The sequence below is a fragment of the Rattus norvegicus genome, chromosome 9 (assembly GCF_021556685.1).
Source record: "Rattus norvegicus strain SHRSP/BbbUtx chromosome 9, alternate assembly SHRSP_T2T, whole genome shotgun sequence".
Lineage (NCBI taxonomy): Eukaryota > Metazoa > Chordata > Mammalia > Rodentia > Muridae > Rattus > Rattus norvegicus.
This window is the reverse complement of record NC_141542.1, coordinates 91129235-91156929: the sequence shown is the minus strand read 5'-3', so window position 1 is coordinate 91156929 and position 27695 is coordinate 91129235. Positions and strand designations below refer to the sequence as shown.

Sequence of the window (27695 nt, the reverse complement as noted above, 5' to 3'; positions counted from 1 at the left end):
ATTAGTTTGACTTATTTATTTAAAGGGACATGTTCCTGGGGACACTGGATAACCAGTTGTTTTAAGAGAAAATCACCTTCTGTCGGCTTCTGATTGGACTTCATGTAGCAAACCCATGATCCTGGTGTTGTCATTTGAGGAGTCTGTGAAGCTTTACAAAGGCTTCTGAGTTACAGCTTGTAAGCCCAGCCTTGGCCTTAGCTTCCCCTTTTGAGTATGAAAGAGGATGAGACAACACCTGATTCTCAGTACTTCCTTGTAGGCTTTAGCTTTCAAAAAACAGGTCCCTCAGCAATGAGGAAAGACCTCTCTGTGGGAATGACTTCAAACTGCCAAACACTCCCCAACTCCCTGCTGTGAGGGATAAGCTGAGAGAAAAGCCCAGGTGCTATGTCTCCTGGAGTACTCAGCTGCTCTAAGGAAGGAAAACTCTAGAACAAGACTCCACTGGGCTGTGGCATATTTCTAAAGGAATGGGCAGATTACTATTATAAACAGAAGGAACTTTCACACTGTGGTTCACAGATACAATTGGACATTTTCAACTGGCACAGGACTAAAGCCAGTAATGGGGGGTGGGGAGGAGGCTTGAAGGCAGGGTAGGAGCTGCTGGACGCTGAGCTTCAGTTCTCAAAACAGTCCTTTCTCCTTCTTGAGGTTTTGTTGCTTCCATCGAGGCAGCGCAGAGAAGGCAGCTGGAGTCATCCCCAAAGCCTTAGTGAAATCTTCAGTGGACAGGTGCTCCTAGGAGAGAATCAGAGGGCAGAGGTCATAGCAGTCTTCCCCTGGGTTTGCTCAAGATGAGTCATACAGATGTGGTATATGATCAAACGGAGAAAAAACAAAAACTGAGACCATCAGGAGCCAGGGGATGGGAGGAGGAGGAAATGTAACATGAATAAACGTCCATGTAGTCAATCAGCCTACTGCCATGGTAGGCTTGAGGTCAAATCTCAGATCTTGGCTTGTGTAAGGAACTTCTGTTCTTTCCAGACTCCTCTATGAAGTAGGAGTTTAGGTGGGCCTGGAACCCAGGCTAGGCCTTGAGCTCCTGGACCTCCCATTCCCACCTCCCAGTTGCTAAGATCACAGTCATGTTCTGCCAGGCATGGTTTTTATGCTACACAGTTCAAACCCAGGCCATATTCTTAGCCCAAAATGTAAGCTGCTGCTTTCTTTGAGCTAGGATATCATTGTGTAGCCTTGGCTTGCCCAGAACTCGTTTTATATTCCAGGCTGGCCTTGAACTCTTAGAGATGAATTTGCTTCTACCTTCTGAGTACTTGAGATTAAAAGAGATTACACCACCACACTTGGCTCAGGCATGTTTCTTTTTCTTGATTTTTGTTTGTTGGGGGTTTTTGGTTGGTTTGGTTTTAGTTTTTGGATTTTCTGGCCCCCGGGAGTACCATATGCACATGGTACACATACATTTAAGCAAAACACCCATACACATGAAACTAAGAAATAAGGTTCAAAGGCTGGGGAAAAGGATATGGTGGCATACTTCTCTAACTCAGAACTTGGAAGATAGGCAGGAGAGCTCAGTGCTTCCCCACCTGCCTGCCAACTATGTGGAAAGCCTAGTTTCAGTCTTAGGCTGTTCTGAAGCGGAGTTGCACCAGGGGACATTTCTCTACTTCTAGAGTGGCTGCATTGAGCAGCTTCGTAACAAACACTAGATGGGTTTCAAGATCAGGTGGGTATGGCATTCCAGTTCCCTACCCTGCCATTAGACTTGTCTCCCAGCCCTGGGCCGTTGCTCCGCAAGGGCAGTTTGGGAATGGCGTAAATGAGGATATATCAGTACCAAGTCTGTTACTAGAACCCTATATGTCACAACTGTGGCTGCTGTGACCGACTAAGCTCTGCACATGGATCCATGACACCCATACCTATCCTCACCCCAACCGCCAGCCCCTGGGCCCAGGAAGGCTGACTTCTCAACTGTGTCCAGACTGCTAGACTCTGACCCCAGCTGGAGGGCAGAGACTGCCCATCGAAGTGAACCTGTATCTTTCATTGCCCTGCTCTTAAGCCCTGCAGGCCTGCCAGCTGATTACCAGCCTCACCCATGCTCATATCTGCCTCCCAGAGGTTGACTCACCAACACTACCTACCTACCCTGTTGCGGCCGCCAAGACCCACCATTCTGTTCTTGTCAATAATAGCTCACCTGTAGAGTTTGAGGGAGCCAAAAATGTCTGAAATCTTAGAATGCCCATTTGGCGCTGAACTCATCTTTCTCACAGGATGCATATAATATCCATGATTGAAAAAATAAAACCATGGGCTTGGTGGATGGCTCAGAGGTTAAGATTATTGCTGCTCTTGCAGAGAACACAAGTTCAGTTCCAGCAGCCACATGAAGGCTCACAACCATCTGTAACTCATTTACAGGGGATTTGGTGCATTTTTCTGACCTCTGTAGATGTGGTACACATACAAACATGTAGACAAAATACTTATAAGATAGAGGTGAAGGGTTAGGGATTTAGCTCAGTAGTAGAGTGCTTGCCTAGGAAGCGCAAGGCCCTGGGTTCGGTCCCCAGCTCCGAAAAAAAAGAACCAAAAAAAAAAAAAAGATAGAGGTGAAGCTCAGGGTTTCAGAGTTCGCAGCAAGCACTTAAGAGTCTGAGCCATCTTCCCAGCCCTAGGTTAATGGTTTTCTTGCGTGTAGAATGGGATGGTAAAAATTTGAGTCTGGGTATAGCCCAAGCTGATCTTGAATTCACTAAGTAGCTCAGGCTAGGTTCAAACTAGAAATGATCCTCCTGCCTCAGCTTCCCAAGGGCTGAGTGTGTGTCACCATGCCCCATAGTTTGAAAACTTTTCTGTATACCAGAGCATGAAACAAGCTTCTGGGTCTACTGAGCATCATAGAGCTACAGTAAGGACATAGGTGCCTTGCTTTCTAGACCCACAGGGAAAAGCCAGGGGACAGTGCATGATGGGAGAAGCCAGGGGACAGTGAATGGTGGGAGAAGCCAGGGGACAGTGCATGATGGGAGAAGGCAGGGGACAGTGCATGATGGGAGTAGCCAGGGGACAGTGCATGATGGGAGTAGCCAGGGGACAGTGCATGGTGGGAGAAGCCAGGGGACAGTGCATGATGGGAGAAGCCAGGGGACAGTGCATGATGGGAGTAGCCAGGGGACAGTGCATGGTGGGAGAAGCCAGGAGACAGTGCATGATGGGAGAAGCCAGGGGACAGTGCATGATGGGAGAAGCCAGGGGACAGTGCATGATGGGAGTAGCCAGGAGACAGTGCATGATGGGAGTAGCCAGGAGACAGTGAATGATGGGAGTAGCCAGGGGACAGTGAATGATGGGAGTAGCCAGGGGACAGTGAATGATGGGAGTAGCCAGGGGACAGTGAATGATGGGAGTAGCCAGGGGACAGTGCATGATGGTGCCCTTTGAGGCAAAAGACAGGAAGGGCATGACATCAAACTTAGGATGATCCTCCTGTCTCTGCCTCCTAAGTACTTGAATTACAGGAATAAGCCACCATGCCCAGCTCAAAATGTGGTTTTATATGGATGATGTGTGTGGGCACAAGTATACACCTGCGAAAGTGTGTGTGACAGGACAACCTCGGGTGTCAGCCTTAACCTTCCACCTTGTTGGAAACAGGTTCTCATACTGTTCACTGCTGTGCACACCAGACTAGCTGGTCCTTTCGAAGGGATTGCATAACAGATATTTACATTTTCATTCATAACATCAAATTTACATCGAGGAAGTAGTGATGAAATCATTTTATGGTTGGGGATCACCCCAACATAAGGAACTGTGTTAAGGGGTCACAGTGTTAGGAAGGTTGAGAACTATTGCTTCAAATGACAGAGAAACACTGAGCTTAGTTTGGTTCAGGGTTTCTATCTTGGGAATGACACAAATTTCCCTCCTTCATAGTCCTAATCCAGTAATGTATGAATGCACCGATGCTCCTCCAAGCTTGCAGAGCCCTCTACTTTAGCCACCACATACTTTAGGCTCACTGTTCTCCATCCTAGCAATGAGTCTCCTAATGGGTCTCCTGGCTGCTCTTTGCCATCTGTTAATCTTATTTTTCACTGTGCAGCCAAAGGAGCTTTTAAAAGTGGAAGCCTCAGTCCTGACGTAATAGCAATAGCCTTTCATCTCAGTACTTGGGGAACGAAAAAAAGAGGACTAGTAGAGACCCTGCCTCAAAATAAGAAAAAGTAAAAGAAAACAACAACAACAACAACAACAACAACAACAACAACAACGGCTGGAGAGATGGCTCAGTGTTAAGAGCACTGACTGCCTTTGCAGAGAACCAGATTCAATTCCTAGGTGTTACACTGGGCAGCTCACAATCACCTGGAACTCCAACGCCAGGAGATCCAATGCCTCTAGCCTCCACGGGTGCCTGCACCTATTTGCACACATGCACACACACTCATAGAAATAATTAAAAATAAAACTATTTTAAGTAATAAAACCAGGCATGGTGGCGCACACCTTTAATCCCAGTGCCCAAGAAGTAGAGTCAGGAAATTTCTCTTACTTTCAGGCCAGCCTGGTCTACATAATTAGTTCCAGGGCATAGAGAGACCCTGTCTCAAAGAAACAAAAATAAAATAACAAAAGCAAGGGACTGGAGAGATGGCTCAGTGGTTAAGAGCACTGGCTGCTCTTCCAGAGGACCTGGGTTTGATTCCCAGCAGCCATGTGGCCACTCACAACCGTCTGTAACTCCAGCTCCAGGGGCTCTGACAACCTTTCCACAGACATAAATGCAGGCAAAGCACCAATGCACATAAAATTAAATTAAATTTAAAATAGATGTAATAACACATGTTATAGGCAGAAATAGGAGGATTACTGCAAGTTCAAGGCCAGCTTAGTCTACGTAGCAAGTTCCGATTCAGCCAGGGCTACAAAAGGAGACTCTATCTCTAACAAAGAAAATTCAACTTAAGCTTCAAGAGATGAATATCTAAGTTTTCGCTGCTTCAGCCACAATAGGTCCCCAAAGGCCCGCCCAGCTTAGCTTGTCTCACCAGTGTCTGTCCCTAACTCCTGTGCTCACTCCCTGAACCTCTTGCCTTTTATCTTACTGCTGCTTCTCCAAGAAAAACTCACTTTGTTCCCATAACTGGGGTTCCTATAAACTTTCAGAAAACAATCTCTAACTCACAAGGCTCCTCCTGACACACACACACACACACACACACACACACACACACACACACACACACAATGAGCAGTGTAATTGGACTTCTATGCCCTGCTCCCAGGGATATAAATGCCCACGCAAGTGTTTTGTTCACCAAGGAGTCTCCAGTACCCAGCTGTCTGAGGACCTCAGATACTCTGAGGTCAATTAGGTTTTCCAATAAAATGGACTGGTCCTTGTGCTGCGGGGTGTACCCAACTTACCTCCTTCCTGGTGGGGTCCACACCCTCAGGGAGCTCCTCCACAGGCTTGTTTACCAGCTGCTCCAGGGGATAGATGGGCAAGGGCCCAGAACTGAAGCTGGTATTGGCAGTGAAAACATCCACTTTGGGGCTCATAACCTCCTAGGGAAGAAGGCAACCACAGGTTACTTCAGCAGCATGTGACTACATCCTGTGCTTCTGTGATCTTTGTTCTATGGTACCATCTTCAGGAGGTCCATCCTGGTTCTCCCCTTGCCCTCTTACACACTTACACACTTACACACACACACACACAGAGAGAGAGAGAGAGAGAGAGAGAGAGAGAGGGAGGACGGCATGCACGAACCCACCCACTCAGTAAAACAAACACATCTTCCTAGGTTGGACCCAAAAGCTAATGGTTTTTTTTGTTGTTGTTTTGGTTTGGTTTGTTTTTTTGTTTTGTTTTGTTTTGTTTTGTTTTTTCGGAGCTGGGGACCGAGCCCAGGGCCTTGTGCTTGCTAGGCAAGCACTCTACCACTGAGCTAAATCCCCAACCCCAAAAGCTAATGTTTTATATAGCCTAGTAGCCTGCATCTAACCTAAGCCAGTTGGGAAAAGATGACTACTGGATCAATGACTAACTTCTCCATGGCTTCCCCTGGAATGTGACATCTAATTTATCTACGACATTTGTGATCCTTTCTCTCATAGCTGTTGTAAAACTGTCATCTATTAATTTATCACTTGGCCTCAAACTAGCTTTCCTTTTTAAACACTGCCCTATCCACCAGAAAGACTAAGCACCATAGTGTTTTCAGCCTGTGATTGAGGATTACCCTCACATGCAGAAGTTGCTCTTGGGTTCTGATTGTGTTTCTGAAGAGCTAGCCCTGTCTTGTTTCTTCTGTAGGCCTGTAACCTTCTCAAAGGACGGTTTTGAGTTCACAGCCTCATATCCCAAGTCTACATAATACTAAACATATCTTTAGTGAGTAACAGAGAGACTGACGGAGTGACGATCATTCTGCCTGGAAAAGTGTTCCTAACGACGGTGCCTAGAGACATCACGGGTTCCCCAGGGGCAAACAGGCCATGGCTTACGTTCCTCAGACCACCTAAGCTTTTCATTTAAAGCATGCAGAACCTGGAGTTGAGGAGACAGCTCAAGGGATAGATACCTGCTGTGCAAACATTAGGACTGAAGTTTAGATCCCTGTCACACACACAAAGCCAGGCTGAGTGGCAGTCCACCTATAATAGCACACTTCAGAAGCAAAGACAGGGAATCCAGAGCAAGTCAGACTAGACCCACTGAATTGGAAGGCTCTGGACTTGCAAAAATACCCTGCCTCAGTGCATAAGGTGGAGAGCAATCAGGGAAGATACCCCACATCAGCCTCCACATACGAGTGAGCACACACAGTGAACAAGTGAAACCACGCATGCTCCTAACAGCCAACACAAAATGGAGCCTTGACATCTGCTAATTTTATTTCTGGCTTTGACTTGTTTGTTTGAGTCTAGGTATTTCTACATACTCCTCCTGCCTCTGTCTTCTCAGTTCTGCAATTATAGTCACACACCTAGTCTATTTCAAGAAAAAATTTCAGCATTTCAATATGCTGCCTCATAGGTGCTAAAAATGGGGACTCCGTTTCACTATGACATGGAGTTATAGGATATTACACAGCAAGGACTTCCACAAGAAAAGGGAGGAGACTGAAGTAGGGTATAAGACGCTGATGTCTTCTAACATGTCAGCTCCCACGAATAGGACCACCTTTGGGCCATTCAGAGCCACCCGTGCCACTGTACTTACATCAGCAATCTGGCTCCAGTCCCCAGAGTTTCCCAACTCGGCCTTGAGGTCATCATAAGATTTGGTGTTCTGCAAATAAAGTACGTAACAGATCAGACCCCGTTCTCAGCAAAAGAGATAAACGACTGTCTTCTTTCAAGAGTAGAAAAAGGTTGATCTGAGACCGGTGGGGAGATAGGCAGGGGACCTCGGTGGCTCAGAGTAAGCAAGTGAGCAAGGTGGTCCTAAGGATGATGGAGATCGTAGAAAGAGTGTAAGGCCAAAGCGGTCACATGAGAAGAAAGGCAGGGCAAGCTGATGAGTCTGTCTTTGCTTGCCCAGATAGGGCAATAGAAACAAATGTGCTTCCCTGACCCTCTGTGAGGCTGGGCAGACAGCCATAGGCACCGCTGACATACTGCCTACCTGACTGGACTCTGGGAAACTTGGGGGATCTGATATACTTAAGGGGAGCCCCAGCAGAAGACAGGGAAGGGAGAGAGAGTTTTAGAAGCCTCCACTATACACAGACCCAAAGCTTAACCCCCAGAGTGGCACATCGGAATTCCCTGAGTAAATTATGATTCCTGAGGGAAGAATGAGGTAGAGAAGGAAGCAGATACAAGGTGAGGGGAGGGCTGTCTGGACTGCTAAGCTGGAGGATTAGAATGACTGAGGCTCAGTGGATAAAGGGTGCTTGCCTCCCAAGCATGAGGACTGGGGTTCAGATCCCTGGCTCTCACACAAAGCTGAGTAGGTATAGCAGTTTGCCATGGATAACTGCAGCTTCTTAGCTCCTCAGAGAGTAGAAACAGGGGCCCCACTCCAGGGGTGAGCTGACTAGCTGGACTACATGAACCTATGAGGTTTGCAAGGAAATCCTGCCTCACTAGTCAAAATCGAGAATGATCAAAGAAGACACCATGATAGAAACCTTGGGCCTCTACATGCATGCCTACACACATGCACATGTGACAGACACACATCACACACACACATATGTGGCAGGGTGAAGGGTGGGAGAAGACTTGCTTAATCCATCCTGATGATGAAACAGCCTATCAACAAGAGTCAAAAGTAAAGAAAAAAGGAGAGGGAACAGCAGATTTGAGGAAACTAAGTTCTCTGCCCAAAATTGTCTGCTCTGCCAATTTCAAACATCCAGAGCCTCAAGCCTGGGGAGCAGGTGGCAGGGGAGTGGGTGCCCCTGGAGACCTGATGCCCAGTAAGGAGCACATGGATGGGCCACTTTGCTTAGAATTTAGAGCCAGGGAAAGTTCGTCTGTCCTTTAGAGCAGCGGTGTGTTGTTACTGAGGACTCTCCATGGTAGCCTTAAAGACGTTCCTAAGAAAGGGCTGTCCCCGAACACTGTTCTCACACACTTGGTGCCGCCACCTGCGACTGCTGAGCACAGCTACGCACAGTAAAGAACTGGATCTTGAATTTTAATTCTGATCAATTTCCTACAGTTTTGCATAGCACAGAAACAGGGCGCTGGACTTCCCCCCGCAGCCCTGTGTATGTGAGGGGAAGGAGGTGCCAGGCTCTGTTCGTGCTCAGCACTGCACCTCTAAGCTATACCTCAGTCTTTGTTTCGTTTGGTTTAGGTTTTTTTGCTATGTAGTTCAGGCTGGCCTCGAACTTGAGACCCTTCTATCTCTGCTTTCAAGTTCTAAGAACATAGGCATGCCTCATCTACTGTGCCTACAAACATTAGGTGTTTTGTTTTGTTGGTGGTTTGTTGTTAAACAGAGTCTTATTCCAGGACTGGTGGCCTACACCTTTAATACAAGCACTCTGGAGGCAGAGGTGAGTTGGAGGCCAGCCTGATGTACAAAGTGAGTTCCAGGACAGTCAGGGCTACACAGAGAACCCTGTGTCAAAAACACAACAAGGGGCTGGAGAGATGGCTCAGCGGTTAAGAGCACTGACTGCTCTTCCAGAGGTCCTGAGTTCAAATCCCAGTGACCACATGGTGACTCACAACCATCTGTAATGAGATCTGGTGCCCTCTTCTGGTGTGTCTGAAGACAGCGATAGTGTACTCATTTACATAAAGTAAATAAGTAAATCTAAAGAAAATTTAAAACAATAATAACAACAAAGACAGGGTTTCAGCTAGCCCAGGCTATCCTCAAACTTGCTTTGTAGCCAAGGATGGTCTTAAATTTCTGCTTCTCCTGCCTCTACCTCCCACAGGCTTGTACCATCATGCCTAATCACTATTTTTTTTTTTAATTCCTTCCCTCTCCCTCCCCAGGGAGCTTACTGGTGTCACTGTAGCCTTACTTCATGTTTTAAACACCCAAAACCATTTGACAAAATCCCAAAGGTGGGGGTTCGGGGAGAGAAGACTGGTAGGATCTGGACCAGGGCCTCCCTTTGAGATGTGCCCTGAAGCAACCTGGAGGGAGGGCGTGCTGAGTCTTCAGGACTGGCTGGACTAGCTACTCACACTCCACTTGAAGGGATCCCAAGCCAGGAACCAGCCTGTGAAGGTGGAGGGCTCGTGCCCCTGCTTCACCACAATGATAGGGGTCTCAGGGTCTCTGTTTCCGGGGTGGGTCTTGAGGTATTCCTGTGCAGTTGTAGCTGCAGCCTTCTTCTCTTCCTCGTTGGCGTGTTTCCCTATCCAGAAGAAGACCTGTGGAGAGCCCCACAGTCCCTCAGTCCTTCCTGCATGGTCATCGGCTTGGCCATTCTCCATGCCTTCAGGCTCTGCCTTGACTCATCCCTGATGCCTAGCTAGGAAGACCCGACACTACTCAGCTAATGACCTTAAGCAAGGCCTGATTTGGCCTTGACTTTACATCTGGCATATGAGACTGGTCCCATGCTGCTCCATAGATGGCTTGTGAATATGTGACATTTCTCTGCCACAGAGCCCAAGATGCCTGGCAACATTCCCGCTTCTATGGGAAATAAGTCGTGGGATGACCCTCTATTTCTCCCTCCTTCCTTCATAAAGAAGAAGGATGCCCCACCCAGAATGCCCCTCTGCAAGACCTTGGCATTTCCCTACCCTAAAGCTCCTGGGATCTCTTATGGTAGGAACCAAGGTAGAGGGAAAGGCAGTCCTCAGATCTCCTCTCCTACCTGGTCCCAGACATCCAATAGGAACACATCATCCTCTTCCAGGTCGTCCTGAGTGAAGTCAAAGATCTCTGTGGCCAGAAAGCGCCCAGTCTGGTTGGAGCACTCAAAGAGCCGAGGAGTGATGACTTGGTTTTCCTCCTGCAGCCTGTAGGATTGGCAGGAGGAGGTGTGGGGCAGAAACGTGAGAAACACAAGCACTAAAGACTCAGAAGGTCTCTCACATGGGGCGGGGGCAGGGGGCAGGGAAGGAGACGCTGGGACGGTACCTCTTGGTGTTGGCATATGGCGCCTTCCCACCCAGAGCCATCCAGAAGTTGGCTGGCTCCTGCCCCTCGACCACCACTTGTTTCTCTGTCCGAGAGATGGTATCAGCAACCATCTTGGCCATCTCCCGCTCATCCCCACTGCAGCCCTGGGAAACGAGGGAGGTCCATCACGCTGGGAAGACCATCCTTGGTGCCACCCTCCACCTCACCCTTCTGCTACATTCAGCTGGAGCTCCCGAGTCAGAGTGTCCTTCTGCATCAGGGCTCCAGGCACATCTGCGAGGGACAGTTCTTACTTTCTTCTACCCTTAACAGTCTGAAGACAAGCAGGGATGATAAGGGAATGTGCCTCCCTCAGACGGACAAAGACACAAGGCATCGAGAAAGTTGAGACAGGGGAGTACCTGCTGATGGATACCTCATATGAAAGGAACAGAACAGGCTGATTCCGAACAGTTGTAGAGAATGAGAGAGGCATAGAAATAGCAGAGCTATGCAAGGGAGATTCTTAGGCTACCACAAGAGACCTGTAAGTGGGACCTGATCACTCAGAATTCTTTGCCCTGATCTGTTCTGTGACTGAGAGACTCCTAAGGATCCACTGGAGATGGGAGCCCTATGGCCTCTCGCACACCTTTCCACACCACAGGTAGCAGCAGGACGGAGTCTTGAGTATGAAGACATCATTGGAGTTGAGGGAGGTGGCCCGGGCTGTAACCTCAAAAGCCTTGGTGTTATCAGCACTGGTCCCTCGGACCTGAAACAGCCTTGTAGAGGGCACGGGCTCCACGTTGTTCTTTCGGGAGGTGCCTCCCTGCAGGCATAAGGGGAAGGCGGGAAGACAGGGACAAGTATGAAGGGCACACAAAGATGTGAAGAGCAGCCGAGAGGGAAAGGGGTGAAGAGCCAGCCCAAAGACATCTTGGATCTCGGCACTCTGCTGCTCAAAGGTTTTCAATGACTCCCAACTGCCTTGATGTAAAACCCAGGTACCCTGCTTAAAGGCCCATGAAATTCAAAATGAAGACACAAACTAACTTTGCGTTCTCTTTCCTTTTCTAAACCCTCAGGGCATCTGTGCCCTGCACTGTAAGCCCCCATTTTACCTCCAGAGAGCTCTCTAGTTTCTTCCCAAATGTCTAGACGTCCTCTGAATTCCTCATGAATCCTCTGCCTGCCTCCCTGCTTACTATGTCCTGCCTGCCCTCCCCCCATTGAACTCAATTTCCATCTCTGGCATTTAACTGCACAGTGCTCCAAGCTGGGAAGTCACCACTTAGGCAGAGCCCTATGACCGTCCTTTCCCAATGAGTCATCTCTCCTGTCCTGTCTCGCTTCACTTCCTGAGCTGCAAAAGACTGTGTGCTTAGGTTTGCCACAAAGAGATCATTGCTTTAAACAGCTGCACGAGAGGTCTAGTTCATTCAGCTGGGAAGGTACAGCAAAGCCTCCTTTCTCATGTAGCAGAGATCAAGAAGAGCAAATAACATTTGTACACATTGAAGGTTCCTTCCCTAAAACCCTAAAGCAAACATGCTACTTTCTCTTACCAAGTATATACATGACAAGGGACCTCTCCTGTGAGGAACAGGCTTTGCCCCAGCCTCATGCCCACCACACAACCCCTTCCCATCTCCCGATGATGCCATCTCTCAGTTCAGCAGCTGCACCTGATAAACCACCATGCGCCCCTTGAAGATAGACATGAGGTGCGGCGGCTCCTTGCCCATCGTGACCCGGATCTGCACTGGCTCGTCGTTGTACTTCTGGTCCAGGTTGACAGCTTGGTAAGCCGAGGCTGCAATTTCATCCTGGCTGGCCTGGCTGCCCTGGGAATGAGCGAGAAGGGGCGATGGGGTGCTGAGTTTGACCTTCTCCCTCTGCCTCTGAAATATTCCACCCCGATTTTAAATTATTATACCTAAGAATGTGTATGTGTGTGTTTACGTGTGTGGGCACGAGTCAGGCACGGTAGCACACACCTTTAAGCTCAGCCCTCGGGAGACAAAGGCAGGCATATTTCTGTGAGATTGAGGCCTGGTCTCAGAGAGAGACTAGTGCACCTAGGTGCACATCCATGGTGCAAGTGTTAAAGGTCAAAGACCTGCAGCTATGCTCTCCTCTCATGTGGGTTTCAGAGATGAATCCACATCAGACTTGGCAGCGAGAGCTTTTGTCCACTGAGCCGTCTCTCTGTCCACCCATTTGTAAACATTTTTAAAATGTCTTTCCTTTTGAGTTGGAATCAGCTAGTGTGTTCCTACATGTCCTGGCCCTTGCTACATAGAACAGTCCAGCATGGAATTCACAGAGATCAACCTGCCTCTGTCTCACGAGTGCTTGGACTAAAAGCACGCATCCCTATACTAGGCCTCGCCCAATTGTTATCATTTTTTTTTTAAACTGGGTCTTACATAGCCTAAAGTGACCTTGAACTTCTCATCCTCCTTGCTTCATCTGCTGAATGCTGGGATTAGAGGCATTTGCTACCGCACCAGGTTAGATGCAAGGCTGAGGACTGAACCTGAGGCTTTGCATATGTTAGGCAAGCACTGAGCTACATCCCAGCCATCCCTAAGTCTGGCCTGGCTAGTCCCATAATATACCCTTCCCTTCAAGCCCAGACTGAACACATCTAAAACCTAACCCCAAGGGACTGTGATTTGGACCCCAGCTCCAATTCTAATCCTTTCCCAGCCCGGCCTCACCTTGAACATATTATATTCTTTCTGCTCCAGCCTCAGAAAAAATACCACATAACTCACTCCCTGCACCCACGAGTCTCACACAGAGTCCCCACTTAAGAGCAGGTAACAGGAATCAGAAAAGAGACTCAGAACCACAAGGAAAGAGCTGTGAATGGGAAAATCCAAAGGATCGATCTCAGAGCTAAAGCCAACCCAAGATGGGTAAAGCCGGAGGGAGTTTCCCTGGAGGTGGGAGTTCAACCCGTAGGTGATGACCCGGATGGTAGAGAGCTAAGCAGATGTGCTGTAGGTGGGCAGGCATGACCTCACCTGCCAGATATACAGCAAGTAGTGCTCCTTCTCGCCTATGAGGTAGGTATAGAGCAGCAGGTAGCAGTCGCCGCCATAGAAATGGCCCAGCCACTTGGACTCCACAGGCACCAGCTCTAAGTCCTCGATGCGCCACACCTAGGACCAGAATCAGTCCTGAATGAGGTCCAGACTGGGTTCTGCCACCCCTTTCCCCACCAACCTGTCCTCCCCAGTCCCTCACTCACCTGCACTTCCCCACTCCCGTCATCCACCATTTTCTGCTGGGCAGCCACTTGAGGCCGTACGTGCATGGACAGAGCATCAAACTTCACCTGTTCCACCTTGGCTGGAGAGAGGAGGACACCAGCTGTCACTAGCTGAGGTATCCTCCCTCACTACAGTCCTGAGTGCTGGCCGGTACTCCTAGGCCCACATGATAGAGGAAGAGACTAAAGCCAGAGACGTTCAGCTGTCTATCCAAGGTCACACACTAGAGTAGCAGAGCTGTCACAGCCCCTAAGACCTAATCAGTGGCTCCCAGGCCACTGAGGGCAACTGAGGGTCAAGAGTAGTGCTTTATTTAGTCCGACTCCCTGGAGCTTTCAGACTTCAAGCACGGCCTTGCCTCCCAGCTTAGCAGGAATCCCATGGTGATAAGGCTCCACATTCTCCTTTCATTTGAACTCCTCCGCCCCCGCCAGCGTCTGCCCTCAGCAAATATAGTCTGCCCGAGGTTTTTGGTTCCCAGGAAGCCTCAACCCCACTCCACATGAAAGACAAAAGTCATTTTTTAGCTCCCCTTCCCTTTGTGATAACTCGAGACTTTTTGTCCACTGGGTTCTCAGTACCCACCAGGGAGCCGGTAAAATGTGTTTGAAAGAGGAGAATCGGGAAAGGAAGGAGGGAGGCCTGGGTTCTCACCCACAGAGCCCACTGTGTGGGTTTTGCCAAGGCCTGAGGTCCGATTGGGCACTGTCCACTTCTGGAAGAGCTGCTGGAAAATGGCGGACTCAGCCCCATCATTCTGCACCTCAACCTGCGTGCTAGGTGGGTACTGCTTGGCTTTGATGAAGTTCTGGGAAAAGAAGAGGGTCATTGGAGACTACTACCTCCTGTCCCTAAATCTGTGTGTGTGCGTCACACACACACACATACACACACACACACACACACACACACACACACACACACACACACACACACACGCCGCAAGCCAAAGCCTGGCCCGACCCCAACCAAATCCACCTAGCATCAATCCTGAACATGCCTAGCTCCAATCCCAAAGCGGAGCCTAAACTTAACCATGCTAACCCTCTTCAATCAAGGTCAAACCTGATAATGTCTCAAACTCTAATCTCAACCCTGAATCCTGACCCTAGACCTAACTTGGAGCCTACCAGATCTGACTCCTTCCTAAACGCTAGCTCAATTCTATTCTAGTACCCATTCTAAACCAACACTGACTCCAGAGCCGAGCCCTGGCATCAAGCCTACTGCCTTTTTGGAGGAAGACTAGCCATTCCCTTCTCTAAGCAAAGCTCTTGCATGGGGAAGTGACACCCAATATCGTGAAGGCCTAGATTTGGCTGGTGGTCAGTTCACTCACATGCTGAGAACATGTGAGAACAGGAAGCTGGTGACATTATGGTCCTCGGCCCCCAAAAGCTGTGTCCATTTGCTCCCATTTCTGACCTCCCAGAATATTCCTTGGACTCTGCCTGGTGCTATGGCCTGGTCTGAATCCCCTTCTGCTGTGCTAGATCAGCTGTTCTCAACCTGAGGGTCCCAACCCTGTTGAGGTCGCATATCAGATATCCTGCATATCAGATATTTATTCGATTCATAATAGTAGCAAAATTACAGTTATGAAGTAGCAACGAAAATAATGTTATGGTTGGAGGGAGCACCACAACATAAGCAACGATATAAAAGGGTCGCATAGTTAGGAAGGTGGAGAACCGTTATGCTAGACCCTTTCCTTACCAAAGCCTGGTTCATGGCTCCGCTCCTCTCCTGGGCATTGGCATTTTTTCCCTTCCACACAAAGATCTTCAGGCCTCCCTGGTCCAGGATGTAACAGTCCTAGAGCCAATAGAGAAAAAAAAAATTGACCCTGTGGTGCTGGGGTTGGGGGAAGGGGAGAGGTAAGGCTGTGCCAGGTTTACCTCCACTAAATCTGCAGATAAATTAGCATTTTATAGGTGTCCCTTGCTTGGGGTCCTCCAGACCCTCTCACCTCATGGCTGAGCAAGTCCTGTGTGAGTGGCTGAGTAGCAACTTCTCTAACCACCATTTTTCCTTCTGAATCAGACACACTGCAGAACAAAGGGAGGCATGGATAAGAGGCGCTGCTGGCTGAGCACCCTAGCCCAGGAAGTCCCCAGCACCCAGGAAGGCCCCAGGCCAGAACTCACTGGTACAGCTTGAGTGCAGCCTTAGCGGCCGGCTCCACCACTGAGTCAGAAATTGCAGCCTTTAGTTCCTTGCGTGGGCCCAGCACGTGGTTCATAATTGCCATCAGCTGTGGGGAGTCCCCTTCATTCTCCCCATCCACCACGCCTACGTAGGTGCGTCCACCCCGCTCCTGGTCTCGGATCTCTTTGGCCAAGGTCATGCCCTGCAGAGATGCCACAGATGACGCATGAAGGTTGGCAGACAGGGTAGTAATGTTCCCCACCCTGAACTCCACTCGACAAACTCCGCCCCATCCTGCAGATCTATAAGGGGTGGAGACAAGGCCTTTCAGGTGTGGGAAGCAACAGTTGGAACCTATGGGAAAATAGGTCTCCTCATTGGGGGGGTTGGGGGTGCAGGGGTGTTTGCTCTGGTCTTGCTGGGCCTGTAGTTGTGACATTGTTGGGAATTTATGGTTTCCCTTCATGGTTTTGTACGAGAGCTGAGCCTCAAAGATCATAGTACTCTACTTAGTCTGCCCGAGGTACACATGCTCACAGTACACACACAAGTTCACATGAGCATACCTATATACACAAATAATCACGTGCACACATAGTTCAGTTCCATGAAAGCTCACACAAGCGTGTATCTGCATGCATAGTCCCATGGGTGCCAGCTTTCATGTGTACACGCACTGTGGTTCACTTTTTTCCTTAGCCTCCCTTCGTGGGCCCTTTGGAGTCCCTGGGCTCTTGTGGTTAGCAACACCCGTGTGTTGCTGTCTCTAGCCTCGCTCTCATCTCGTAGGACCGACCCTCTTCAGACAGTCAAAAGTGCCCTCCGTTCTTCCCTTGAGGTCTTCCCAGTCTCAGGAACTGGGCCTCCGCTGTTCCTTACTGTTCTCAGGCATCCGGTTTTGCATCTTTGTCCCACACATAGTGAAGCCAGGATCCCACCCAGTCCCCTCCCCATCCCGTTTCTACTCAGAAATCAGATAAGCGTCTACTCGGTGGGTAGAAGACCTAACTCCTTTTCACAATCTGCTGGCCACACATCCTGCCTATGAGACCTGTTCCCTGCACAGCTTCCGCCTACTGAGCCAATGGACAATACCAGCCACCTTCCTGCCCCAGGGACTTGGCCTCACCTCCATCTGATCCCCAAAGCCTCCCTGTGTGCCCAGTACCGAACTTCTCCAGTAATCATTCCTCTGATTCTCCCTTTCCCTTATGGCTCTTTGACCAGATGGCCAGCTTCTGGGTAGAGCAAGGGCAAAGCTCTGCCCACCTCATCCACTTGGATACCCAAGGCTGAGAATGGGGCCTGCCACACTACGGAGACATATTCCACCATGTACATGAAGACTTAGGTCTACTCCTGTCCCCACAAGTGGGGTGAGGGTGGTTGCGGGGGTAGGGGGTTGAGGCTGACTAGGACAGGTGATGCTGAGGCTACTGAAGAAGATGGGGCATGCCTATGGCAGAAATGAGGCGCCCTGTCAGGGTTACCCGAAGTCTCTCCATGCGGTTACTCTCTGGCCCATTCCACTGGATGATAAGCTTCCCAAGGTCCAGCAGGAAGACATCCCCTCTGTTGAAACTCTTCCAGGACATTTCCACCTAGAGGGCATGGGGAAGTTCAGAGCCCACGGAGAGCCTACACATCAGCCTCGTCTCCAGCCACCCTCCCTTCCCTCTGCCCCATGCAGTTCTTAGCCAGGGTCCCAACTGGGGACCCACCTCTCCAGCCAGCACATTCCTCTTGCCCTTGACGTGCAACAGTCGCTGGACATCACAGGAGTTTGTTTCTACGTGCTTCATGCCAGAAGCCACGCCCCCTTTCCGGATCCTGGGAAAGAAAGGAAACCATTGAGTGGGAGAGGTGTGCCAAGGTCCTGAGCTGTCTGGGGCCCTCTGGAGTCCCAACTGGGACAGCCACCTGCCAGTTAGCCTGAGAGGGCAAAGGAAATACTTAGGGTTCAAACATCAAGCTTACATTCGCCGTCAGTGTCCTACAAGGGCTTGGCTGGCCTGTAGCACGTTGTTGTACCTGACCCTGCATTGTACGTTTCCTGTCCCTTGCCCTAGCTCCCTGCCCTGCAGAGCGGTTTGCAAAAATAATCATAGTGATTTGGAGAGAAGAAAATGGGCATAATGCCGGACCCTGGTGACAGGAGACTGAGGCAGAAGAAGGGAGAAATGCCACTCAAATGCCAGAGAGTAACCGTGGGCTGTGTTTCGAGCAGAAGAGAACAGTACAAAAAGGAAAGGTAGGGACTGTGGCTGACTGGAGAGCTTCCACCTCCTACAAGGGAAAGGAAACTGCTGTGAGCAGGTGTCTCCGTGAGGAAAGCAAGCTTTGGACTTTTCTAGAAAAAGTAGGAGGTGTTTGTATTGTTAGTGAAAGGCCTGATTAGAGAAGAGGGAGCAGCCACCTGCCAGTTAGCCTGAGCGGGCGTGGCTTGCTGTAACAGTCTGAGGGCCTCAGGCCCTGAGCAGTCCCTGCAGACAAGAGCTGAGGTACAGAATTCACAGGCCAATGTCACAGTGTTTCAGAAGGGCCCAAGGGGTAAATCCAGCCAACGTAGACTCAGAGGAACGGGCCAAGGTCAGAGCAACAGCAGATAAAAGGCTGAGGGGTAGAAAGGTGGAGAAAAATCAACAAAAATCATATGAGCTCCCCAGAGCCCCCATAGCTTCAGGCATCTCATCTGGCCAACTCACCTCCCACTGTGCAGAGTCTCTCTGTGAGCCTAAACGTCCCTGTGTCTTTAGCCCAGCCCCCATGTCGCAGTCCCCACTGCTTATGACCAGTCTTGGCGTCCTCCCAGACCCAGGTGTACCCCTCCCTACACAAGGCCTTGCTTGAAGTAGCTCCGGAATGTGTCGCTCTCATGGCCTTGGACCTCACGGTGCTGGACAGCCCGGCCCTTCAGGTAGTCATCCATCTGTGTTGTGTAGATGGCAGCTGCCCCCTGCTCATCCTGGGACGAGTCCTGGCCAATCCAGTAGTGGATATCGTAGGAGAGGGTGCTGCCGGTCTTGTGGATCTGGGGGTGGGAGGCATCTGTGTAGTGAGACCTGGGTTCCCATGGTCTCCTGTCCTATTCTGCACGATCTCCCACACACTTGGACCCTGGGCCCCAGGTGAAGGCCTCTGGCCTGCTGCTGAGCCCCGAACTGTGGTCCAGCTCACTCTACTGACAGAGAACAACAGTTGCTGACTTTTCCCCTCTATGGACCTTGTTCTCATCTTGAAAATAACTCATGGGGGCTGATGCATGTGGGCTATCAGGTGGCTATACTGTTACTGTTTTCTTTTATTTTTTATTTTTTAATTTTATTTTTCTTGGATATTTTTTCTATTTACATCTCAAATGTTACCTCCTTTCCCTCCTCTCCCATACCCCCTCCCCCCTTACTTTGTTTCTGATACAAGGCCTCATGTAGCTCAAATTAGGCAGGGACACTCTGGGATGGAGGATGGCTTCCCTCTGGGTTTCTTTTGTTCCCTCGGTGGAGCTGGGATTACAGGTTTGTATGCCAATGCACCCACTCATAGGGCGAGGGATCGAACTCAGGGTACCCTGGATGCAAGGTCAGCAGTCTACCATTGAAGCTACATCTCAGATCTGTCTTACGTAAGAGAAGGCAGACAGTCAGAATAGATGCTATCATGTACTGTTTATGGAATAATGACAAGAAAAAACTATTAACCATTCACTACAGGTCAATTACTGTATTATATATATGCACTTGTGTGTGTGTGTGTGTGTGTGTGTGTGTGTGTGTGTATTTGGCATCTCAGATCCCCCTGGAGGTGGAATTACAGGCCGTTGTGAGCCAACCTACATGGGTGCTGTGCTGGGAACCGAACTTATGCACTCTTAACTGAGGAGCCATCTCTCCAGCACCCACGATGCAATTTTTCCCCATTTGCAGTTATTGATTTTGAGGCATTGCATCCACAGATGCCCTGTACACAGGAATACCTGCCATGCACACAATTACTGTGTAAATACATCACTGCTGTTTTCAATCTGAGACACAGGGCTTGGCTTTTCACTTTCAGTGAGGATGTAGTTAATTGTTAAGTGTGCATCGTCAATATTGAGAACCAGGGTAGGCAAGAGGACTGACTCAGTGAGTAAAAGCGCTTGCAACCACATAGGAGAAAGAGAATGGACTCCTGCAAATTACCTGTGCACCCAGGCATGTGTGCAACCAGGCACAGACACGTGCATGCACAGAGTCACAAAGTGAGTAAGTGTGATTTGAAACCCTTTACAAGTCAGGAGCAAATCGATACAAGAGCACAAATGTCTTTAGTAGTGTAGGTGGGTAAGCATCAGGAAGGAATTTGAAGATGACTGTGGGTTTCAGAGGGTGGGGGGCAGGGCCGGAAAAATGGCTCAGTAGGTAAGAGTGCCTGCCGCAGCAATGATGATGAGTTCAGTCCCTGAGGTGCATAAGATCTCCCCCTCCAAGTTGTCCTCTGAACTCCACACTGTTTCCATAGTACAGCGTGTGCGCACATACATACACACATACCAAAAATACTATTGTTGTTATTGTTATTGCTATTAATAATAAATACCAACTCAGAAGGTGCTCCAAGGCTGAATGAGTTTGTGGCTCTTGAGCCAGAAAGGACTTTTTTTTTTCTTTTCTTTTTCTTTTTTCTTTTTTCTTTTTTTCGGAGCTGGGGACCGAACCCAGGGCCTTGCCACTGAGCTAAATCCCCAACCCCCAGAAAGTACTTTTACAAAATTCCTAAGCCCTGTGGAGCCCCACAGCTGGACGCCTGGACACTTGCAAACACTGATTGACGAGGCCAGACCACCTCTCAGCACTGCCCCCAGCCTCTAGTTTCCTCCCTAATACCCAGCAGGCTTTGCTTTCTCTTCAGCCCCGCCCTGGCCTGACCCACTTACAGCCAGGACTACATAGCAGTCACCATCGAAGAAGCTTCCAAAGGTGCTGGAAGGAACCGGCACCATCTGCATAGCCTGAGGAGAGAGAGAGGAGAGAGGTCACAGCGGGCATGATGGTAAACCTGTAGTTCCACCTACCCGGGAGACCGAAGCAACAGGACTCTCTGGGTCTAGCCATTCAAGGCTGCTGTGGGCTGTGCTGATCACTAGGCTGCACTGTTTGGAATCAGTACGGGGGGCCTCCCAGGAACAGGACACTAAATTGGGTTTTCTAAGGAGGAACGAACTGATCCAGGTCAGAAAGAGGTCACATGAGCTACCAGGACCACCAGGTGAGGAAGCTGATGTATAGCAGAAGGGAGCTGAGGGTGCAGGGTCCAACAAGGTTTGTCTGTAGTTAGAGGTAGAGTCCTTACTGGACGTGGTCCTGGGTTCTATCCACAGCATCACAAAATTAAAAATAAATAAATAAATAAAATCAGGGTCCAGGATTGAATAGTAGGGAAAGGGGTGGGGAAGGAAAAGTGGCAGGAGCTAGAGAGGAGGCAGGAGAGAAAGACAGGACCAGCAGGGACAAGGATGTAGAGGAAGGCTAAGGAGGAGGTGGAGAAAAGAGGTGAGGGAAGGGCACTGGGAGGAGCATGGGTGGAGCTGGCTGCAGGAGGTCAGCAGCTCCCTGCAGAGTACAGGGCAGAGCTGGAGGAGACTGGCAAGGCCAGGCTGCCTCCACCTTCCTGAGTCCCAGGACTCCCCTCCAGACAGAACTCACCTCTATCCTCCATATTTGTATTCCTGGAGTGGTGGTGTTGAGAGAGCCTTTGACTTGGGCAGTCAGTTTAGTCATGGTGGATGAGCCTGGAGGAGAAGGCATGTGAGAGCAATGGCCATTGAGCCAGGAGTGCCCCAAGTCTCGGGTAGAGGCCACAGGTTTGAGGCCCAGAGGAGGAAGGGAAGCTGGCTTCCTACTGGAGATCCTGACCACTATAGTCCAGCCTCTACCCTAGCCACCCAGCTTTGATGATGATCCTCTCTTATTCAAACACCTACATTGGCTCTCTTAGTACCCGTTACATAGCCCAACACTTAAAACACACCCCTCCCTCCATGTTTTTGAAACAAGGTCTTGCTCTGTAGCCCAGGCTATCCCTCGTGCTAGCACATTTAGCTTAAGACTCTTGTTTAGCTTCAGTCTCCCCCCACAACCCCTCTTACAGGCTTTTTGAGAGAAGATCTCATGTAGCCCAGGCTGGCCTTGAACTCACTATTTCAGATTACTTGATCTTATACAAAGGAAACCAAACCAAACCAAAGAAAAGAAAACACAAAAAGACCCCTCCCTTGGTAAAGTGCTTGCTCTGTCTTCAGGATTCAAACAGTGACGTATGCTTGAGATCCTAGCACTATGGAGGTAGAGACCAGCATATCCCTGGGTCTCCCCAGCTAGCCAGCTCGGATGTCCTGGTGAGCTTTAGGCCAGTGAGTAGTCCTGTCTGGGGAAAATAAGGGGGTGGTGGCAGCAAGGGGCAGCAAGGGCAGCAGTGAGTGAAGGCTCGGTAACCTGAGGAGCCGAGTTCAATCCCTAGAATGCACTCGGGCACACTAAATGAGTATGATATTAACAAGATGGGTGGTATCTGAGGAATGGCACATCAGTTTGTTCTCTGCCCCCACACACAGGTATACACACATGTGAGCACCTACAGACACAAACATGCACATATGCAAATACACACGCAAATAAGAAAAACTAGAAAGTTGTCCTTGAAGCTCATGGGTATTCTGTTCACAGTAGTGTCAAAAGTGGAACCACAGCCTGGTCTACAGAGTGAGCTCAGGACAGCCAAGACTACATAGAAAGAGCTCAAAAATTAAAAAAAAGAAAAGAAAATGGTGTGAGGGGGTGGGACCACAGATTTCCATCAGTAAATGAAACAGAAAGTGTTTTGTCCACACAGAGGAGCACTATTAAGCCATAAGATGATAAAATGGAGTAAAGCAATGACGTAGGCACAAACTTCGCTGAGATAAAGGAGCCAGTCATAAAACGAACACACAGCAAGCATCCCATTTACATAAACTGTTCAGACAGGCAAATCTGTAGGGGTGGAGATGGTGGTTCCTAGGTCTGGGGGACAGGGAACAGGTCACTGGTAAGCACAGAGTTGCCCACTGGGATGACCAGAAAGTGCTGGAACTAGAGGGTGGAGAGAGCTACATAGCATTGTGAATATGTCAAGCGCCACAGAATCACCTGACAAAGTGGGGACTGGGGCTGGAGCTCTGTGACAGAGAGCTTGTTTAGCATACACAAGGCCCCAAGTCCCACCCTTAACTCCTGAGTAGATAGATGATAGATAGATAGATAGATAGATAGATAGATAGATAGATAGATAGATAGATGATAGATAGATGATAGTTTGATAGATAGATGATAGATAGATGATAGTTTGATAGATAGATGATAGATGATAGTTTGATAGATAGATGATAGATAGATGATAGTTTGATAGATGATAGATGATAGATGATAGTTTGATAGATAGATGATAGATAGATAGATGATAGTTTGATAGATAGATGATAGATAGATAGATAGATAGATAGATAGATAGATAGATAGATAGATAGAATAAAATGTCTGGATGTAGTAATGAATGCCTGTAAACCCTAACACTGAGGAAGAGCTGACACAGAAATAGGAGAATTTAGGGTCAAAGCAGCCTGGGCTATACTATAGATAGATAGATAGATAGATAGATAGATAGATAGATAATCCAGATAGATAATAATACAAAAGAAAGCATGCCTCTCCCTCACCAGCCCCACCAACATCCTCTAATCTCTGTGATTAAGCAGAATATTGTTTGTTTGGGATAGGGTTTCCCTGTGTAGCCCCAGCTATCCTGGAACTCTGTAGACCAAACTGGCCTCCGACTCAGGGATCTGCCTCCCTCTGCCCTCAGAGTGCTGGGATCAAAGGCATGCACCACTATGCCCAGCTGTTGCCCAGATGTTCCTACAAGGGCAGGGACAATTTCTGCCTGCCCAGTATACAGTATAAATCCCCAGCATTACACTGGGTGTGGTGCCGTAATCCTAGCACTCGGGTGGAGGCAGGAAGAGCAGGAGTTAAAGGTCATGTGTGGCTATGTAGCAAGCTTGAGGCCAGCTTGGGTTACAGAAGACACTTTCTAATAATTAGGTGTCAGCAAAATGGCTCAATGGATAAAGACACTTGCCACCAGTCTGATAATTTGAGGTAAATCTCCAAGAACCCACACAGTGGAAAGAGAAAACAACACCCAAAACTTTTCTCTGATTTCTACATGTGTACTGTGGCATGTATATGCCCACACACATGCACAATCAGTCAATTAATTTTTTTAATTAATTAATTAAATCTCTCATATTTAGTACAATACCAGTTCTTGGTTACGTGAATGAGTGAAGGGGAAAAGGAAGTAAGAAGTAAGGAGAAAAGCAAAGTTTGGATGGGTGGTGGATGGATGGATGGATGGATGGATGGATGGATAGATGGGTGGATGAATGGGTTGGTGGATGGATGGATGGATGGGAGGGTGGATGGGTAGGTGGGTGGATGGATGGATGGATGGATGGGAGGGTGGATGGGAGGGTGGGTTGGTGGATGGATGGATGGATGGGAGGGTGGATGGGAGGGTGGGTTGGTGGATGGATGGATGGATGGATGGATGGATGGATGGATGGATGGATGGGTGGATAACTGGCAGAGAGAAGCTGCTACCCCTGCTAACCAGCCTCCGTCTACTGGGCTGAAAGAAGCCTCCATCCCAAGCTTTCCCTAGCTTTGCCTCTTTCTGTTTGAACCTGTAGCTGTTTTTATTCTGATTTCGCTGATCAGAGTCGCCTGGGAGCTTTTTAAAAACTGCTGCTCAGAGCCTGCATCCCCAGAGGTTCTGATTTAATTAGACCAGAATAGGGCTTAGGGCTTGGATACTTTATTTCCATCAGAGATGAGACCTGGGTCCTTTGAAAACTGGCTGGGAATCCCAGCATGAGGCACATCGAGGAACACTTGCACCTGGTCATTCTCAACCCTCTCCACCACCCATTCTCTATGTGCCTGCCCCAGGCTGAGTAGGAGTCAGTCACCCTCTGTGACTGCTCCTTGGCCTAGTGACTAACAAGGGCAAAGTCAGGTATCCCACATTGACAGCCCCATCTCTCCAGCTAATCTCTCCTTGCACTTTGATTTTGAGTCATGTCTTGGATAATAAATGGCTTGGCCTTTACCTCTTGTAAACTCTCTGAGCCCTGCAGGGTGGCTTATCTTGTGTTCTGCTCACTCTGATCAGCGTGCCCCTTGGTGATCTAGGCCACCAATCTATCTTGGGCAGCTTGCTGTGTTTGCAGAAGCCTTACAGGCCTGACTCTACCTGATACCCCTATTGGCATGGGCCCCAATATCAGATATTCCTTAGCATGAAGGGTCCCCATACACACACATACACTCACTCACTCCTGGTTCAGCAATCTAGGTACAAAGGACAGTATTTTCTGTTTAATTCTGGCCGTCTTTGTTACTGTTACTCTTTCTCTAACGCTCTCTTTTGCACACTCTGGGTGAGGAAGGTGGGCCATAGCTTGGTGAGCAAAGAACGGAAGTCTACCCAATGGACTGTTCTGGAGCAAACTGACAGCAAAATAAACTAATGTTAGACACAGGGATGTTTATTGACTGTTGGGGCGGGACAAAGGCTTGCTGCTTCTCTCTGAAGAAAGTGAGATTCTTAAACCGAAAGGGGCACAGCCTCCTTAGGGCCAAGGTGGGATGGCTGGCTCTGAGAGGCAGCCGGGCCAACCCCTTGGGTATCCTCAAGTGCTTCTGCTTCGACCCATGTCGGTCAGAGGGAGACACCTCTCCCTCACTCCAGAAGGACATCCTCAGCTCCCCAGTCTCCCCTAAACTTCAAGGAGGGTTGGAGGCTCTCATTCTTCAGTCTGCCAGCAAGGACCCTGGGGTAGATATGTTCCTCAACTTGAACTCACTGACTCACCCCTGGTCCCCATCCCTGGGAGGACACTTGTCACCCGGAGAACCGAAAGCCAGCTATGTGTACAGAATCTTGGACGGTTCCCCCTGTCCCAAGTCCGCCTGTCCCAACTGTCTGTCCACCATCGCTCTGTCCGTCAGCACACTCTTCCAAGCCTCTCTTCTGCCTTCTAGAACAGTAGTTCTACAGGCTGCTCCTGTCTTGGCTTTCCCACTTTCATTTTCTTCCAGACTCAATCGGGACACTTCCTCCAGGAAGCCTTCCCAGAATTCCTAGGCTGGCAAGGAGTCTTTTCTCAGGGACTCACTGTGTCCCCAACTGAAACCTTTCTCATCCCTGACCACACAGTGATGAAAAGGCCTATTTATAAGTCTGAAGACCCCAAGCTCCACCACCTAGACAGACACAACCTAGACAGATGAATTTTGTTTGGTTTGGTTTTGATTTTTTTTTTTTTTTTTTAGGGTAGTGGTTTGCTTCTTTTCTTTTTTTAAAGACAACGTCTCCCTCTATAGCTCAGGTTGGCCTCAAACATAGCAAACATGCTTCGGCCTCTCAAGTGGCTCAGATTATACACACTACACACATGAATGCTCACTCACACCTGTAGCTACCAGTTCACAGCCCATAGTAGGAATCCAACTGGCATACACACTGACATTCAGAACTAGGGAACGGAAGGAGGACCTATGGGCCTTAGACTTAAGATCTTCCTCTCTCCAGCTACCTGTCCTTCCCTATCTACTGTCCTGTTGCTCTTGGAGTCCAACATTAGGGAATCCTGGGTGCTGCCACGGGTTTTAGTCCCAGCTTTTAACTGGACAGGAGTGTGGTAACACCATGGGTTAGGTCAGGCTTCCCTATACAAAGGATGCCCTCCTGCTAACCAGAGCCTGGGAGCCCCTGGAGGGAGATACTCCCAACCTCCAAGTGACAAAAAGACTCCTGAGCATATGACCTTGGTTAGAGTGAGTCCCAAAATTCTGGGCAGGCTTGGCTTTCACTGTCAGCTCTGATAAAATAGACCACGGAGACTGGAAAGCAGAGGGGCCATTTCTAGGGCAGGAGTGATGACCAGGCCAGAGAGGGCCTAGGACCCTGTAGCCTCCAGCTTCTGCCTTTCCCCTCCTGGTGACTGCAGCTTACATCCCAGGATCCATCGGTGGGCCAAGGACCCAACCTCTCAAGAGTGTCAGGGGAATGGTGACACAAAGAAAGAAACCATTTCAGAAGTGCAAGACATAGACAAAGAAATGAACCTCCAGAGAGAAGAAAGAAATGTTGCCAAGGAGACCAACTAATTCCAGCTTTCTCAGGACTGTCCTGAGATTTTAATTGTAAAAATCTGAGTCCCAGGAGCCACTCAGTCCCAGGGAATCTGCACAGATGGACCCAACCTGAGGTGAAGGTGGGTTACAGGGAAGGAACTTCCTTCATTAAAGGCCCAAGACAGTCTGCTAGCTTCTTGCTTCTTTGAGAGTTCCGGAATACCTTACCTCACCCCTCCTCACTAACTTGTCCAGACTGCCAAGGAAAAGCAAGGACCCTGTCCCCTCCAACCACCTGTGGTCACCATGTGTCCCCACCCGATTGCCTTACCTGTCTGGAAGAGGCAGCCACCACCTGGGAGATCTTAGGAAGTTGTGGCAAGCTGGCTGCAGGAGACCGACCTTTGTCCTCACCCCCCCACCCCCAGGAACTTCCTTCACCATATAAGGGAAGATAGGGCCCCAGAGAGAATGGATGAGGGGGTGGGGAAGTAGGTGCCCAGGTCCCTG

General features: G+C 49.2%; 1 protein-coding gene across 1 annotated transcript; it reads right to left on the bottom strand.

Moving 5' to 3' along the window:
- Position 1: 1 nt before the first annotated feature.
- On the bottom strand, positions 2 to 27695 carry Vil1 (villin 1). The gene is made up of 20 exons (NM_001108224.2): positions 27517 to 27695; positions 21654 to 21739; positions 20885 to 20959; positions 18804 to 19000; positions 17691 to 17799; positions 17460 to 17570; positions 15969 to 16171; positions 15791 to 15869; positions 15538 to 15636; positions 14476 to 14629; positions 13800 to 13900; positions 13573 to 13710; positions 12226 to 12384; positions 11190 to 11369; positions 10556 to 10701; positions 10290 to 10434; positions 9649 to 9837; positions 7214 to 7282; positions 5413 to 5553; positions 2 to 744 (listed from the first exon to the last, which is right to left on the bottom strand). Exons 2-20 carry the CDS (start codon positions 21726 to 21728, stop codon positions 631 to 633), a joined length of 2484 nt encoding a protein of 827 aa, NP_001101694.1. The 5' UTR covers positions 21729 to 21739; positions 27517 to 27695; the 3' UTR covers positions 2 to 630.